This window comes from Leptonotus elevatus, chromosome 12, assembly GCF_054856555.1.
Source record: "Leptonotus elevatus isolate MCC_2025b chromosome 12, RoL_Lele_1.0, whole genome shotgun sequence".
NCBI classification, from domain to species: domain Eukaryota; kingdom Metazoa; phylum Chordata; class Actinopteri; order Syngnathiformes; family Syngnathidae; genus Leptonotus; species Leptonotus elevatus.
In genome coordinates this window covers 3,959,444-3,978,370 of record NC_141250.1, presented here as the reverse complement: position 1 = coordinate 3,978,370, position 18,927 = coordinate 3,959,444, and the positions used below count along the sequence as shown (strand labels likewise).

At 42.2% G+C, this 18,927-nt stretch overlaps 1 protein-coding gene across 1 annotated transcript in view; it reads right to left on the bottom strand.

The window, feature by feature from the left end:
- The window catches only part of LOC147164281 (contactin-associated protein-like 5), a 145,482-nt gene extending 138,058 nt beyond the window's left edge, over positions 1–7,424 (bottom strand). The window contains exon 1 of the mRNA XM_086091070.1: positions 7,102–7,424. Within this exon, the coding sequence (XP_085947196.1) occupies positions 7,102–7,177 (76 nt within the window). The 5' untranslated portion in view covers positions 7,178–7,424. The remainder of the gene's footprint in view (positions 1–7,101) is intronic.
- Positions 7,425–18,927: the final 11,503 nt, after the last annotated feature.

Sequence of the window (18,927 nt, the reverse complement as noted above, 5' to 3'; positions counted from 1 at the left end):
GCTGCTCTGTCAGACGCTGATGTATGCACTGCTTCTCTCTTTCCACTGCATTTTTGTAAAGCCTCCCAAAATTGGAGAAATAGCATAAAGAGGACGTGACGCATGTTCAACCCTCTAAAGCACCTCCCGCCCCTCACCGCTCCTTCCTGTTTTGTTTTGCGCCCAGCAACTCAGAGGGCAGCTCTTTAGAGCATTGTGGCGATTCATCACGGCCGAGACGTGTCAGACGCCATCACGACTCACATTTGAGAAGCAGCCGGCTGTCATCAATGAGCGAGTAGCGGTCACTTCCATGCCAAATTCGCTCTCCTTAGCAGGAGTCATGTTCCTGTCCACACATCAGCGATGGACCAACATATCACTGATGTCATATCACATAACATGTGATGTCACGTTGGGAGTATTCATAGATGGACCGTGGGGATTTAAAAGTGACAAGAAAGGTCACAAAAAGGCCAAAGCCACCTAATTTTTTGTTTGTCTGCTTTCAGCTCCTAAAGCTGAATTTGAAATTTTTTCACCTCTCCACCATATAGGAGCCTCCTCATTTTCCCTTCAGGAGGAATAATTGTAGTAAGCACAATCTCTTTTCAGAGACATACAGACATTAAGGCATGTAAAAAGTCCACCAGATGATTCAGCAGCAGCGTTATGGTTTTCGTCCTGACCCTGGATGAATGGACCTGCTCTACATCATCAGCATGTTCCGGGAGGGTGCGTGGTGTTTGCTCAACCAGCCTACATATGCTTTGTAGACTTGGGTAAGGTTTTAGACCATGTCCTTCGGTGAGTCTTGTGGGGTGTGCACCACCATTATGGGGTACTGGACCCGCTGATACAAGCTATTTGGTCCCAGTTTATTGGTGTTAGAGTTTAGTATGCATTGCTGGCAATAAGCTGGATTTGTTTCCAGTGAGGGTTGGGCTTCACAAGGGCTGCTGCCGTACGTCATTGATTCTGTTCATAAACTTCATGGACTGAATATTCTTTGTGCAGATGAGACATGGAGTTGATTGAATTTGGAGGCCTCGGTATTGCTTTCTACAGATGATGTGGTTCTGTTGATTTCATCAAGCCGCAATCTTCATTACTTGCGAGAAAGGGGTTCGCAATTGAGTGTAAAGTGGTTGAGATGAGAATCAGCCATCCGCAAGTCTGAGGCCATTGTGCTCAGCTGGAGAACGATGGAGTGCCCTCTCGTGATCAGGGATGAGGTCCTGCCCGAAGTTGAAGAGCTCAAGTATTTATTTTTCATGAGGAAAGAATAAAGCGTGAGTGATGCGGACTCTGCATGAGTCTGTCAAGGTAAAGAAGGAGATCAGCCATATGAAGTGGCTCAAGCATCTGGTTAGGATGCCTCCAAGGAGGTGTATCTGGCATGTTCCAGCGGGAGGAGGCACCAGAGATGACCCAGAACATGCTGCAGAAATATGTCTACTGGTTGGCCTGGGACTGCCTTAGGCCTGGTACACACATAAAGTCAGTCAGTTTTTGTTCCGTCTCTGCTTTTTCCTGACCAAGGGTGTCAAACCCCAAACAATCTTTAGTTTTAAAAGATGATCCTTGTATCAATCTGAGGTGTCTTAAGAGTGGTTATGTCCCAAAAACAGGGTCCAAAGCGAGTTGGGCCAGCAATCTTAAATATTTAACGTGTTAAATATTAGCGACCAACAATCTTTGTGTGGAGAAAGTTGACTTTTCTTGAGCCATTTGATTCCGCTGACTGTGATATGAATGGAAAGTAGCCACTCGAAGAAGCTCTCTGACTGATGAACAAGGAAGTGGCGGTGAATAAAACAAAGTATGTCCTACCCAATGTCCTTTCATCAATTTTCTAAGCCGCTAATCCCCTCTAGAGTCATGGGTGTGCTGGAGCCTATCCGAGCCATCTTTAGGCGATAGGCGGAATACCCATTGTCCTTTTTTGTATAAACGTGGGTTCCGCAGGCTGCAGTAAGTATTTTCTGAAGTAATCTTTTTTCTTGCATTGCCTCCTTACAACTTTCTCGCCTCCGGTACTCTTTGTAAACACTTGGCAACCATTGGTGCTATCTTGTCTACGCATTTTTAAAATCACAGGTGATCATGAAGACTGGATTTGAGACCAGTGGTGGAACTGAATCTTTATGTGTGTGGTGTGCTGTGTAGAGATTATCAGAGCACCACACAAACAAAACGACCTAAACTGTTAAATGCCGATTTTTTTTTATCTTTGTGTGGGGTCTGCCAAAGATTTAAAACAATCTTTTAAGATTTGAAAAATCCTTATGTGTGCCACCTTGATATTTCCCTGGAAGAGCTGGACGGAGTGATAGGAATAAGGGAAGTCTATGCTTAAACTGCTGCCCCAGCGTAATGAAAAGAAAATGGGTGGATCGCTAGATGGGTTACAGTGGACCTCTGTATACTCGCGGTCAGGCACCTGCAGATTCACCCATTTTTTTGACCGATTTCCTTTTTTTGTTGTTGTCTTTTTTGGCGGGGCAAGCCATCCCACATATTCAAGGTTTATCAGTTTGTTTGTTTGTTTTTTTAAAGATTTTTGGCCAGGTTCCCAATATATATTTTTTCCACAGTACATTTCAGTCGGCTTCAATAAGACAAGTGATTTTCGCCATTCGCCACAAAGTTAGTTTGTACAATTACAGACCTCCCATTGTAAAACTCACTCCCTACACTATATGAGGTAACCTTTACTGGATGAATGCATCAAATATCACAATTTTAGTAACTTTGTAAAGTAACATCTTGATGTAACATCGTAATGCAAAGTTATAATGTATGGTTGTAAAGCATTGTTTTATAGTAACTTGGTAACGCAACGTCGTTGTGTGAAGTCATAACGTAAATTTGCTAACATAAATTTACGAGTAAATCCGTAATGAAAATCTGTTGTTGTTGCACGACAAAACTTCCTGCCTGCATGTAAATGGTTGAAATGAGAAAAAAAGTAGCAAAATAAATGAAACCATGCGTAATTATTATACCACACAGCCATTACTCTTTTAATCTCGCACATCGCCTGGAGGGCACTCGTGCACCACAGTTCGAGAATCTCTGCCCCGGGTAGCATGCAAGAAGCTACCAATGACAAGATTACAATTTCAAATTAGATTACATCGTGGGTGTTATGTTGGTATTTTTTACAAAAGCAGAGCTTGTTAGAAATGGTGTGAAGCGTGATTCTCCTCAGAGAAAGTGACCTCAGGAAAATTGGTAAGCCATCCATCATATCTTTGCAGAATATGTATGAAAATATCCTCTATAAATGCAACATGTGGCCATGCCATGTGTTGTCTGGAGGGCCATTGTTCCCTCCAACAGGATGCTTCCAGGTAGGGAAACTAATGACACCAGGGAATTGTGGGAAACAAGGGATTGTTTTCAGCAAACAAACAAGTGCAAATCATCAGATTATTCCAGTCTTGTCTGGCGGAAGCAGACTGGGTCGAACTAGTAAGTCACGTAGCCTTCCAGTAATATAAACATTGATGCACACAAATAATTGCGCAGTGACTATAAAGTTAAATGTGACTTATAAAGTAGAAGGCATCTTCACATAACTGCAGATCATATTTTATACTAAAAAGATTGTTTGTTTGCAAAAGGTCAGTTTCCTCACAAAGTTGCAATTCATCATACACATGTTGGTGGAAATAATAAAACAAAATGGTGCATGTGATAGACAAGAAATGGGGCTAGCTGGGCAGAAGTAACTAATACTGTAATGATAAATGTTCAAGTCATCAAGTTGGCATTGTCTTTTATACTACAGGATGTAGGGATGTAGTTTACAACATGTAATACATACGCTGTAATAGAGACTGTTTATGTAACCTGGGAGAGGCTGCTGTTTTAGTTAGCAACTGAGTTCAAACATTCTAACATGAACGATCGATGTGGAAAGTGACCTCCAATGCCTACTTGACAGTGGTGATCTGTGATCGCCCTGGCCAATTTAACATCAAGTGAAGTTCCTGATAAACGTACTTTGCGCGCATTGTTATCCTGCATGCACTCTGCGAGTCAATTTGCGTTTTAGCCATGTAGACCATGCACCTCTCCTACACTGAATTTAAAAGTAATGAGAGGAGCCGCCTCCATTGGCCAGGAAGCAAGTCGGATGTGCTCACGCCCACAACGGCGCAAATGCAGTTTTGAAAATACCAAAAGAAAGAAAACTCCACCCATGCGCAGAGTGAGACTACGCTTTGCATTAGACTTGATGTTGGCAGAAAAATATAGGCCCTATATTGTATATATGAGGATTAGGGCCAGCAAAGAGAAAAAAGCGTTGGCAGGATTCTGACTTTAAAGTGAGAATTCTGATGTTAATCTCAGAATTCTCACTTTATCACTTTAATTCTCCCTTTAAAGTGAGAATTCTGACTGTGACGTAGAGCTAATAATTGTAGGGGGAAGTCAGAAAGCCAAAATTCTGAAAATAAAGTCAGTATTCTCACTATAAAGTCAGAATACTGCCAACCTTTTTTTCCACTTCACTGGCCCTAATTCTCTTCCATAATTTTCAGTTGGAATGACTCTACTGACTATTTTAACATACAGATTGGCACAAGGTTGTACAATTTCATGTAACTATCAATAACTTTTCATGGTCAAACATGCAGCCTTTGTTGAAAGACAACGCTTATATAACTGTGCTGACTTGTGATTGCACTCTTCCGACTTGATTTAAACACCCACACGTTTGCATCACCGGGAAATTATATTTGTTTTCTGAAAAACCCAAATTGTTCTCAATATTTATCCATTAGCATCTAAACCGCTTATCCTCATTACGTAGCGGGTGTTCTGGGCTCTCCCCGGGGGTTGTTTGTCGAAACTGTATGTGCTCTGCGAAAGGCTTGCGACCAGTTCAGGGTGCCTTGCCCAAAGACAGCTCAAATAGGCTCCAGCTCACCCGTGACACTAAGAAGGATAATCAGTATAGAAAATGGATGGATAGTCTGACATGCCCGTGCTGTGTGCTTTTGGGTGATGGATTACGTCCTATGTCAGAAATTGGTCACCTGAAATCTCACGTCAGAGAAATTTACCTGAGTAACCTTATTGGTTTCATATGAATTATGCATTTGCATGATGTCCTGAATGCAGCATAGCCAACCTTCTGAATCATAAAGGTCCGCTGTAGTTTTAGTCAAATGTGTTTTTCTCTGAACAGTAATATGTAGGACATGTATGTTTCAGACAACTTGTCTTAGGCTTCCAAAAGGTAATATACAGAACGTGTAGGAGTCATAATTAATTATTCAGCCAATACTTTACAGAATAATTGGCCAATGAAGTCACACAAAACGGCTTCATGTGCATGATGTCAGGTCAAGCAAGCATTACAGCAGTTGTCTGATGGTGTGACCACTTTCTTATTATCTTAAATAACTACTGTTATTGTTAAAGAAAGTACTATTTAAACTCAGTCCATTCACCATTTAACCCCTTCAGATCCACCTTTTTTTTAATACTGATTTTGATTTTTTTTCCCCATATAAGAACAACATGGAATTTTTTGGGGGGGTTATCTCATGTTTTTATTTGTTATAGTAGATGGCAGGATAGCATGGCTGTAACGTATCGTAAATTTACCAATCTTATATGTAAAATTTTTTACATAAACATCATGTAAATCAACTTGCGATTGGTTAGCTAGGATCCAATAATGAACCAGAAGTGTGGACATAATCCAAATTATGTGTTTATATTAGTTTAGACTGCAAGTAAGTAGTAAGTATAATTTCAAATTATATCACAAAATTACACCACCGAATTACATTCCAAAGTTAACAGACTCACATTCAAATCTGGGAAGATTTCAGCATACCATATGCGCCAAAAGCATTGGCACCATTCATTATCAAAGTACATATATGGTACTGTTTTTACCTGTAATAGTTAATTTCTTTTTTCCAAGAATTAAGAATTTGCCCATCGATTAACTCATTTTTGCACTTGCCACTTAAATTATTGTCAGTAAAGTTAATAAAGATTTTGTGTTAATGTTTGACCCTGAAAGAGAGAAATGCATTGTTTTATAAAAATAAAAATAAATAAGACAAAAACAAAAAAAACTATTACAAAAAAATATGTAGGTTTCCTTGTAGGAAAAATGCCAGATGTTTGAACTAATACTGCATGATATTATTTATTTTTTTGCACCAAGTCTGACAGCTACACACGCACACTATGAACAGAACCTTTTTGACAGAAGTAATAAAGCTTTTATTGGTTTTTGCAGCCATTGTATGGAGGAGCAGGTTCATTTTTATAGTGTGTTTTTAGGGCCTGTACTTTACTGTGCTGTGTATTTATTGATCCAATTTCTCACACCAAGGTTATGCTTGATTAAAAAAGAAAGAAGAAACTAATTTGGCACAGTTTTCTATGATGCATCTGAGCGCTGTTTGTATTAATGACAAAGAAATGTTCACCTGGCTCGGTGGGATTCATTATTTTCACCAGGATCTATAGTAAATGGCTGAAATGAGGAAAAAATGGCTAACAAATGAAATTGAGCTTGGTTTCGGGAAGAGGAAAAAAAGGACATAGTCATGCAGGCTGGATAAATAAAAGCGGGAAACAATGGGGCATTGCCGCGGGAGCATCATTAGGCCGACCAATAACAGTAACCTTCTGCAGCGTTTGTGGCCACTCAGCAGTTCCTCAACATGAGCCTGCACATTGACTCTCGCATGCAGCCTTAATGACCCCCCCCACACACACACACACGCACACCCACGCACACACTCCCCCAGGCCACCTTAACACATGTATTGCACAGCAACATGCATGCATTGCACAGGCCGTATTTTGACTTCCACCTGTTTCCTTATCATTGTCATCATCTTCATCACAAGCTCTCCCAGCAAGATTAAAATAACTTATTCATGTGCTCCGTTTGAGGCTTTCTAAAGTTGGGCTCCTGCTGCTGCTTCTGCACCACCACATCACATCACCACAATGGCACTATATCCCACATCAAAGACAGCCCCCTTCGCACCCCCCTTTTTTTTGAATGGGCAATGAGCTGTAACTCACAGGTGAACTCTTCCCTCGCTCTCCTCTTAAAGGCAGTCAATTACTCACAGTTGTTGGCAGCAGACGCTCCGCGTAAGGCGCAGAAAGTCACGCAGAAGGCAAGCATGTGCGCCAGCCCAGTCATCTTTCCTTGTTCTTTTGTTGTCTTCACTCGCCTTTTTTGAAATGTTATTTTATCCTCTGCGAGTTGGCGAGCGATTGGCGAGGAGGAGCAGACAGCCTCCTCATCTTCCTCTGTCCACGGAAAGGAGAGCTACGTTGGAGAGCAAACCGCTCCCACGACGACGGCAAGCTGCGCCCTCCTCCTCCTCTTCCTCTACAACAACGACGGCGATGTGAGGCAGCCAACATCCGCTCTCACTCACTCACTCCCTCACTCAGTCAGCAGCATCCCTGCATCCCTCTCCTCTCCCACCTCCATCCTCCTCCTGCCTCCTCCCACCATAAAAAACACCCACCCACCAGGAGGAGGGGGCAACGCCTGCCTGCAGCACATACTTTTTTTTTGTTAGATTTTAATAGATGGATACTTTAGATAGCATAATACCACCACAAATATCAGATCAAACATATACTGTACAATCACATTTATAGACATGCAGTATATACTGTATTATATTCTTATACCATAACGTGATATGTGATTGATTACTCATACCACATTTCAGACTGATACCAGTACGAGTACAGGTTCTCAACTTTTGAGTAATCACCGTTACCAAATACCAATACCAATACCACTAGTACTTTTGATTTCTAAAATGTAATTTTCCCAGAAAAAAACTAAAAAACAATAACAGATCATTTTAAAGAAAGACAGTATATAGGCTTGTCCCAATAGGGGCATTTTTCCTGAATATTGCATGAAATTAATGGCAATTTTATATTCTTCCAATTTCTAGTTTCTAATTGTTTCAATGGCTCAACCGATACCTTAAAATAAGGCAGTGTATTGGCCCATTAATGATACCTGGTATTGGTACTCGCCAAACCCTACTACGTAGCATTGATGGGTTTATGAATTCATAGTTCAGACATCATATGTACAAGCGTGGCATCTGATAACAATAACGTTAGAATAATATTGAATTTGTTGGCTGATGCTGAAGTAACACAGCTATTATGAATGGCAGACAGACAAAATAGATTCACAGGTGAGTGGACAGACAAATAGAAAAGGAAAAACTGAAATTGTTCCGAGCCTCCAGCAGCAATGTTTATCTTGTTTTTATATAAATAAATGAAGCCTCTATTGCCTTTGTTCTCGTGAGCTCACATTAAGCCACTGAGCATGGTGGCGGCACGGCTGCTCCCCCAACAGTTCAAACCAAACTCGGTAGCAAGATTAGGTTGTTGTTTTTTGTCACATGCTTAATTTGCCTGGATTTGCAGAGATTATAGACTGTATAGTGGCAATAATTTAATACAACTTTCTTTGTGCCACGCTCTTTGCAGACCGGCAATCATTCGCCTGGAGGGGTGGGCGTGGGTGAGTATATAATGTAGAAAAATAAATGAGTAAATCATGACCATTATCACAACTTGACATTGTTTTTAATTTGCCTGTTTTAAAGCATCTGTACTGAAAACTATGGTAAATAGTGAGTACTTCAAACATTTTATGAACATATGAAGTACGTTTTTAAAACAAAATGAATAAGATGAACAGAGAAAATTCTTAAAATAGATTTTACTCCACAGTACGACAAATTTAGAACAATTGAGAAGTACTAAAAATGGAAACCTCAGGAATATTATACACGGTAAAAAAAATGCTGTAAAATCGAATAATTTTATTTTATTTTTATTTTTTTTTTACAGTATTTGACTGTATACAACAAAACATTATGGATAAAAACAAAGTACAGTAATTTGCTGTATGATTAGCGGTAAAATAATGTAAATTTTACAGCAACTATGTTTTGGCACATATTTATGTGGATTACAGGTAAATACTGTAAAATTGTTGGATTTTGGCAGGTATCTCTATAGGAAAGGAAGCAAATAGCGGACCCTGTACTGTCACCGGAGCAAGGACAAGAGGAATATTTTAGCAGAAGGGCAGTCTGCATCGTCTTCACATCGCATTTCTCCGATAAACAGGCAACATTACAGCTAACATTCATTCATGCACGCGGCTGCAGAACGAGGTTTGATTTTACAAGGGCGGCATGGTGGGTGACTGGTTAGCACGTCCGCCTCCCAGTTCAGAGGACGTGAGATTGAATCCAAGCTTCAGTCCAAGTTTGCATGTTGTAAATACAGTGAATTGCTGTAAAAGTAAATACAGTAAGTAACTGTAATTTATATACAGTAAATACTTGTAAAAAAATGCATGATATCATGATGATATAATAATAATAACATCATTTTTAAGTTATTCTCTTCTCCTGTGTGTCCTGGGTTGTGCCTGGAACACTTCACCTGAGAGTCCTAACCAACTAGTCTGAGCCACCTCATCTGGCTCCTCTCAATGCGGAGGAGCAACGACTCGACTCTGATGCTGCTCATCTAAGAAAGGGGCCCGGACACCCTGTGGATGGAACTCTTCTATCTGGGATCATATTATTTCGGTCATGAACTACAGCTTATGACTGTAGGTTAGGGTAGGAACGTAAATCGACCGGTAATGAGCCTCTTGGCTCAGCTCCCTCTTCACCCCGACAAACTGATACAGAGTCTGCATCACTGCAGACGCAGCACCAATTCACCTGTTCATCTCCCTCTATTCACCCCAGAGATACTTGAACTCCTTCACTTGGGGCAGGATCTCATTCCCAACCAGGATAAGGCACTCAATCATTGTCTGACTGATTTACATGGTTTCAGATTTTGGGATTTTCTGATTCTCATCCCAACCGCTACACACTCAGCTGTGAACCACTCCAGTGAGGATTTAAGATCATGACTTGATGAAGCCAGCAGAACCACATCATCTGCGAAAGCAGGCACCTCAAACTGTGATCACCAAAACACCTTGGCTGTGTATAGAAATTCTATCTACGTTATGGCTATGAACAGAATCGGTGACAAAGGGCAGCCTCGACGGAGTCCAACCCTCACTGGAAAGTAATTCTACTTACTGTCAGAAATGCCAAAACAAACTCTGACAGTGGGCTGACTAGGGCATCTGGTACCCAATACTTGCGGAGCACCGTCCACAAAGCAAATATAGACTTGTTGAGAGAACTCCCATACACCCTCGAGAACCCTGCCGATGGTAGAGCTGGTTCATTGTTCCACAGCCAGGACAGAAACACACGACTCCTCCTGAATCTATGATTGACTTCCCAAAGGATACTCCTCTCGAGCAACCCTAAATAGACCTTACCGGGGAGGTTGAGGAGTGTGATTCACCTGCAGTTGGAACGCACCCTCTGGTCCTCCGTGTTAAGAAGGGGTACCACCACCCTGGTCTGCCACTCCAGAGGCACTGTCCTCAATGCCAGGCATGTCAACCAGGACAGTCTTACGACATCCAGAGCCTTTAGGAATTCTGGGCTGATCTTATCCGCCCCCGGGGCTTTGCCAGCAAAGAGCTATTTAACCACCTCAATGACACTCACCTCCAGAGATAGGAAAGCCCATCTCAGAGACTTTGACTCTGCTTTCTCATGGTCTTCAAAGTTTTCTTGCCACCGACTCACAACGTCAAGATCATCAGCACCCCGCCCCCACTATTCATTGTGCACTGCTTCCCTCTTCTGAGATGCCAGATAGTGGACCAGAATTTCCTCAAAGCAGCCTGGAAGTCATTCTTTGCCTCGGTGCCTACAAAAGCAGTAACTGTAACTATATTACACACTGTCTGTACAAAATAACACATTAAACACAGTCACAAGTGTTGTAACTACGTACAACAAAGCATGTTGGGAATGTGAAGTGCCGATGACACAAAAACTACTGAAAAAAAACAACACCAAATATAAAAAGCACTGATTGTAATCTTGTCAGCAAATTTTGTTGTAATTTTGATTTTTGATTAAATGCAATATGAATACAACATGGACATACATTTTGGAGTGAATGGTAAGCTATTTTGTATACCCAAATAAGGGTAAAATTATACATCTTCATCAAACCGTTGTGAGTGGGCTGGTCTGAGCCATGATAGTCCAGGGCTGAACATGAGTCCCTGGTATTGGACAAGATAAATAAAGAAACAGTAAAAAGCTAACTAAATGAGCTGGGTGGAGCCACTATAGAAGGACAACACAATTAAAAAACAAAGGAACACAATGCTAATGACACAGTTAAGAAAACAAAGACAGGTACCACAGAAGGAACATGAGGAAAGAAAGAGGAAAAAGAGCTTGAACATGGGACGAAACGCAAACGAAAAGCAAATGATCAAAAACTGGAAAAGACAAGTAAGCAAAAGTATGGCATCTTCTGAAGCCAGCTGACTGCACAAACATTGCAAACATTACAGTACCCTTAATATTCCGTCAACAACTTTCAGCTAAGCACGGACGTACACAATGCAATATGTACAGTTAGGTCTGCTGTCTGTGCCAAGATCCCCGTGTGTTTGTGTGTGTGTGCGTGTGCGTGTGTGTGTATGCGCGTGTTTTTGTGTAATTGCAGATTTGAACACAGTTGGGTTGGAGTTAACCAGCAGCTGCACCTTATCCTTTCGCAGCTGCCGGTCTTGGACTCCACCATGTTGCCAAATCAACAACGCTTTTTGTGTAGTTTGTTGCATCCATCCACTTAGTAAATTTACATTTTCACCCGACTTTTTTTCTGAGCTGCCTGATTTGAAATTTCTGTTCCCGTCATGCCTCCAGTTTTGGAAACCATTCCCTGCATGCCTGGATCCTGAACTTGGATTTCCCCAAACCTTCTCATCCGGGAAGATTTCCCTTCAGCCACAACCATATCTTCCACAAGCAATACATTTATTTCCATCATAAACTGCTGTGCTCTTTCAAATCTGCACTTGGGTCTTTCTCCCAACCAGAAAACTTCCTGTGTGTGCGTCAACTATTCTGATAACGATGAAAAATTACTGTCGTGGTGCAGTCCGGTGTAAAACAATTTAACATTTGACTGCACAGGTGCACAAGTGCAGAAGTTATATTGATTGTGCCGACTCTCTGGGGCCTGTGCTGGTCAGACACTCTGCTGCTTCGTGGGCCGCCAGCTACAGTGGTTAGCGCTTTGGTGTTTACTGACCCCAGGATGTATGCAGTGACAACGCAAACTGACGGTCATAGATACTGTAGATGTTCTGGTGAGCTGTTGTAGCAGATTCCACTGATTTTAATATTGTCTTTAGTCATAGTTTGGCATAATTATTGTGTAGCCGCAGCAGACATGGGTGCGTCATCTTATCTATCCAATCCTGCTGACTCTGACAATGAAGCTGTGAGATTTGTCCTTGGATAAGCCAGTCAAGGTGTTTACCTAGGAAGAAGTTCCAATCAAAAACATAGACCAACTTGAAACTTTGAAGTTCAGATACTGTACCTAGTTTAAAGGATTTTGCTATGTTTACAGCTGGCAGTAATCATTCGTTGTCTTGATTAAAGAGATGATACAATACAATACTTTGGTCCACTTGTGGACACCAGGTAGCCCTCAAGGACCACATGAGTAGCCCACAGGGACGTTCTAAAAATAGCTCACCAGTGATGTACTAAATGTACATATTGATACTAGTGTTGCAACGGATCATCATTGATTCGTGGTTGGTTCGGATCAGGCCCCACTGTTCGGATTGCGCACGATTCGCGGATTGGTTGGTGGAAAAAAAAACAAAGTGCGCATTCACAGCCAACACCATTCAGACATATCAAGGGAGCTGAAACATACTCAATGTAAATAGGCCGCCTATGCTAAGGCTAACTACAAAATAAAGTTTACCGAATAATACATTGACGGCAATGCAAATAGCCTCAGTACACTATTACTTTGAATTTGGCCCACATCGTGGCGTGATGGCTAGCTTGACTTCCCTTCTAGACGTTTAGGATTCCTTTATCGTAGTTTTGATTGACATTGTAGTTGTGACCAACATCAACACAACGCTATCCCGAACTCATATTCAATCGCTAATTTAGGACACTAAGAAACCGCTAATTAATTACGCCGTCATTGTATGATACGGCAGAAGTCTCTGACGTAAGTGGCTAGCAGCGAGCTATTAGCATTACCAACGAGTGCCCGGCTGGTATTTGTAAATGAGTTTGACAGCTGTTACCTGGCTTACTTTAATTATTTTTCAGTATTGTGGACCAAGGCTGCTTTGTAATTCACTCTCCATGTTTAAAAGAAGGCAATGTGCCTTAAATTGCACTTTGAGGTATTTTCATTATTATTATTGTCTTTAAAAAAGATAAATTGAACTCAACTCAAAATGTCAAACATAGCTGTTTAGATTTTAGAAAGACAACTTTAAGCCAATAATACCTTGTTATTTTACACATGGAACATGGATATGTATGTTTTTGACTGATATTGCACTTAAAGTTGTGTTCCTAAATCCTAAACAGTTATATTAGATTTTTTTTTATTTAAGGGTAAAAAGTGTTTTACAAAATAAATGACGACAATGTATTATTTATCTTGTTAGGGCCTGAGCAGCGACCACTGCAAGACTCACCAAACTTTGCACACAAAAATGTGATATTATGAAGTTGCCATAACAACATAACAACATATAGCGCCCCTTAGCGTGGAAAAATATGCACCAATCCCAGCACATTTGACCGAGGGCTACGAAAATTGGCAGGCACGTGAAGCGCCCAGAGACACACAAAAAAGTCAGTGGAAGCCATATCCTAAAATGTACAGGAAGTGAGCTATGAATTTTTGAATGTCCAATTTTGGCTTATTTTTGCACATTCACTATGATCATTCTTTTTGCCCAAAAGCCAACAGTTTTCATCCGATTTACTTCTAACTTGGCATGTATCATCTCAAGACCTGGGACAAACACTGGGGAAAAAATCCTGACTTTTCAAAATACTATATGATGGGGGCGGGGCCTCACATTTCCTTTAATATTTCCTTCATCAAAAAAGAGGAAATGCTTAATAACTCCACTGTACATGCTCCAAAAAATCCTAACCTTCTCATGCATCTTAATAGCCCCGGCCTGAAAACATCTACATGATAATATTTGCTTATACATGTAGCGTCATCGAGTGGTGACAAGAAAAGTCATACTTTATATTTTTATCTATTGTGCCGAGCCCGTTTGAGGGATCTTGTTGGAATTTTGTCAGAACAGCCTTAAAATGTTGATCTTGCCCCACGCCGAATATTGTAACATTTCGCCAAAGGGCGTGGCCGTGTCGGTGCCGCAAAGTCCGATGATTCACCGTGACAATAAAAGCTGCGTAAACTTGACCCAGATGATCCTATCTTCTCAAGATTTCACACATTTGATGAGAGTCCAGGTCTGAATACATCTACGAACTTATGTTTATTCGTACTGACAGCGCCAACTACTGGCAATATTTTTTTTTTTTTTTTTTAATTTTTCTTCAACTTTTTTCTCCAACCACGTTAACTGGATTTACCTGACATTTGCTCAGAAGTGTTTAGGACTTCATGATGTCATAACACGAAGTTTGTGAGTTTTCATGAATCGCTGTGGGGCGTGGCAAGGAACTGTTCACCAAGAAAACAACGCCAATTTTGAGGGCCTAAACGTGCACAGAAACTCATGAAACTTGGCACACACATCTGACCTGGCAAAATGAGCAATATTTTAGCATGTATTGTGCGATTTTTACAAAAATTACTCACGAGCGTCCCCTAGAAATGTTTATCGAAGCAGCTCCGGTTGTATATTGTATATTGCATATTTTTTTGTTTCATATTTCCTTTTCCGTCAAAGATGAAATCTGTAATAACTCCTCGAGACATGCTCCAAAATATCCCAAACTTCACATGTATGTTTATAGTCACGACCTGAAGGTATCTCTATGACAATAGTCGGTTATAAATATAGCGCGACCTAGCCCTTGGGGTCGACAAAAAAAATTAACCCACACATGGTATTTTCCTATTTGTACAACATTTTGATACTTTTTTAAGTGTGATAACTAAGTCATTTATGAATATTTTTTTTTAACTTTCAACCACTCAAAATTTTTAGTGGCATCAGACCTATCCATACATATGTACTTTTTATTTATTCATTCATTTATTATGTCCTCTATGGACAATAAAATCAATATTATGCTATGAGTAAAACTAACAATGATGTGTATATATGTACTTTAAAATCGGATAAAACAAAAGAAACGGACGGTTGATTTTTGAGGGTCTTAACATTGACCAAAATTCATTGAGCTTTGCACACTCATCACACCTGATTAAAAAAAACAACAATCCATAATATGTAAAGGTTTATTATGGTATTTTCAAATAAATTCTGCTGCGAATGTGCCACTACCTAAATGTGCCAGTAACCCAACGTGCAAGTACCCCAAAGTGGCCAGGGCTGCGAGGGCCCTTTATAGCTGCCTGCAGCTCTAGTTTGTCACACCGCGTGAGGTTGTCTTGTCATTTCCTGTTTTATTTTGAAAATTCTGACTCCTTTCATTTCAGGTCACTTGCCCTTCCTCATGTGGTGTCAGTTAGTGATGGCAAAATGAAGCTTCATGAAGCACTTGTAATATTTTTTGACTCCTCTAGATGCCACTCTTGGTTGAAAGATGCAGTGGAAATGTAAACAATTTCCTTTGCACTAGCCTTTATATTTAAATCAAGAGCACCATTTAGGGGAGTCAAAAAATATTACAAGTGCTTCATGAAGCTTCATTTTGCCATCACTAGTGTCAGTGTCAACCCTGATTCCTGATTGTGTCCACCTGTTTCCCATTACCCTCATGTGTTAAATGATCTGCGTCTCCCCTATCTTGTGCCTAAGTGTTTTTGTCAGATCCACTCAAGCCAGTCACAGTCCTCAGCCTTGTTGTCCTGTCTCTTGTGTGAACTTTGGTTTGTAACTTTGTATAGTCACAGTATAGTTTTAGTTAAGGAGTGATATTGTTTTGTTTGTAGTTTAGACATCCTCCCTTTTGGAGCGCCTTTAGTTTTAACATTTAATAGTCTTTGTTTTTTCCCTCTAAACGAGGTTTTTTTTTGTTTAATAAATATCTGCCTTGGCCTCAAACTCCTATCTCTGCGTCTGAGTCCTAAATCTGCCACGTCGTGTCAGTACACTTAGGCCAGTATGGACCCAGCAAAGAGGGAGCTAATGGCCGCAGCGCTGCGAGCTCAGGAAGCCCGTCTCTCCCAGCAAGAGGGATTTCAGACAGCCATGGCAGCGCAAATGGTCCAGCTCACAGCACAGGTACAGGACTTTCTGGGTCACCTGGGTCGCACCACTAGCCCTCCTGCCGTGCCAAAGACTCAAGCAGCCATGCCGATTCCGCCCGTGCCGTATGCCGGGTCGGGGATCAAGCTAGCCTCCCCTGAGCGATTCTCTGGGGAGCCAGGACAATGCAAGGCATTTTTGACTGACTGTGACATTCATTTTGAGTACTCCCCCCAGGCTTTTCCCACAGATCGATCCCGGGTGGCTTTCATGATTTCCCACCTGACTGGGAGAGCCAGAGCCTGGGCCACCGCAGAGTGGGCACGCAATTCCCCACTCTGCGGCTCCTTCAGAGGGTCTTTGATCCAGCCTGTTCAGACCGGGAAAAGGCACGGCAGCTAAACAGCCTGAAATAAGGAAAAGACTCCGTGAGCGACTACGCCATCCGCTTCCGCACTCTCGCGGCAGAGAGTATCCGCTTCCGCACTCTCGCGGCAGAGAGTGGCTGGAACTCCACGGCGCTCTATCACGTCTTCCTCAAGGGCCTGGCGACGTCCATCCAAGAGCTGCTCATCTCAGTTGATCTGCCACCTGACTTGGACTCCCTCATCGCCCTTGCCATCCGGACGGATCCTCGGCTGCAGGGGGTTACGCAGAGCCACGGTCACAGGGCAAGGACGACGGAGGGATCCCCGCTCTCCCAAGCATCAGGTGTGTCTGCTCCTCTCTGTTCCTCGTCAGTTCAGCGCCAACATGTTCCCTTGGGACCAGAGGAGCCCATGCAACTGGGTAGAGCGCGGCTTTCGCAGGAGGAAAGACGGCGCCGACAGCTGGAAGGTCGGTGCTTTTACTGCGGTAACCAAGATCACCTCGTGGCCGCTTGCCCAGCCAAAAGGACCAAAGCGGTGAGTCAAGTTACGACTCAAGTGTCGGCCCCACAAAAACTCCCACCAGTAAACATTATTCACCGCACCACTTCCACAGACCTCCGTGCCCTGATAGACTCTGGGACAGATGAGAGCCTGATAGACTGGGGGCTTGTGAGACATTTTAGTGCCAAGACTGAGCCCTTCCCATTCCTTCTGGGTTGAGCTTGCCCATAACTCGCTGCCTACTTCTGCCACAGGACTCACCCCATTCAAATATGTTTTTGGCTACGATCCCTCCTTCTTTGCTAACCTGAGCCCTCTATTCCTTCTGCCCATGCCTTGGTCCGTCGCTGCCATCGCATCTGGGCAGCCGCTCGGCAGGTACTGGAGCGCCAGAGGGACAGAGTCAAGCGAGCAGTTGATCAAAAGAGGAGACCTGCTCCAGCATACCAGCCGGGGCATAAAGTGTGGCTGTCCTCCAAGAACCTCCACTTGAAGGTGCCATGCCAAAAGTTGGCACCACGGTTTGTGGGTCCGTACCCCATCTCCAAGGTGATCAACCCGGCCGCTGTTCGTCTTCGCCTGCTTCTGTCCCTTCGTGTTCATCCAACGTTCCACGTTAGCCAAGTCAAGCCAGTCAAGGAGAGTCCCCTGGTTCCGGCTCCCCCGCCGCCTCCTGTGATTGTGGATGGGGGCCCCGTCTACAAAGTGAAGCTACTGCTGGCCGTCCGCAATCGGGGCCGGGGCAGGCAGTTCTTGGTGGACTGGGAGGGGTATGGGCCCGAGGAGAGACAGTGGGTTCCTTCCCGCTTCATTATGGATGACTCTCTAATTGAGGACTTCTATAGGGATCATCCTGACCAGCTTGGGCCATCGGGAGTCGGCCCTAGAGGGAGGGGTACTGTCACACCGCAGTGAGGTTGTCTTGTCATTTCCTGTTTTATTTTGAAAATTATGACTCCTTTCGTTTGAGGTCACTTGCTTTACCTCATGTGGTGTCAGTGTCACTCCTGATTGTGTCCACCTGTTTCCCATTACACTCATGTGTTAAATGGTCTGCGTCTCCCCTGTCTTGTGCCTAAGTGTTTTTGTCAGATCCACTCAAGCCAGTCACAGTCCTCAGCCTTGTTGTCCTGTCTCTTGTGTGAACTTTGGTTTGTAACTTTGTATAGTCACAGTATAGTTTTAGTTAAGGAGTGATATTGTTTTGTTTGTAGTTTAGACATCCTCCCTTTTGGAGCGCCTTTAGTTTTAACATTTAATAGCCTTTATTTTTTCCCTCTAAACGAGGTTTTTTTTTGTTTAATAAATATCTGCCTTGGCCTCAAACTCCTATCTCTGAGTCCTAAATCTGCCACGTCGTGTCAGTTTATTATTATTTTTTTTTTATTTTTTTGCTGATCCGAAAAATTTCCGATCTGATTTACGGATACTGTTAAGTAAGAGATAACATTGTGATGCAATAGATACCACAAATCATTGACAGATCGATACCATGGATGTCATGGAAATTGTTGGGAATAACAGTGTTTAAACTAACTGCGTAAGGTAACTCCGTTTTTTTTTTTTTTTTCATAAACTGACTAATCTAACTAATTATTCTCCCCATATTTGCCGTTATTGTATGAGAAATGCGTTGCGTTATTGTGTTTATTTATTAGATTCAAGGCTCGTAAGTAAGCTTACAAGACATTGTGCGGTGACTAGCTCTGAAAATGTTATTTGCGC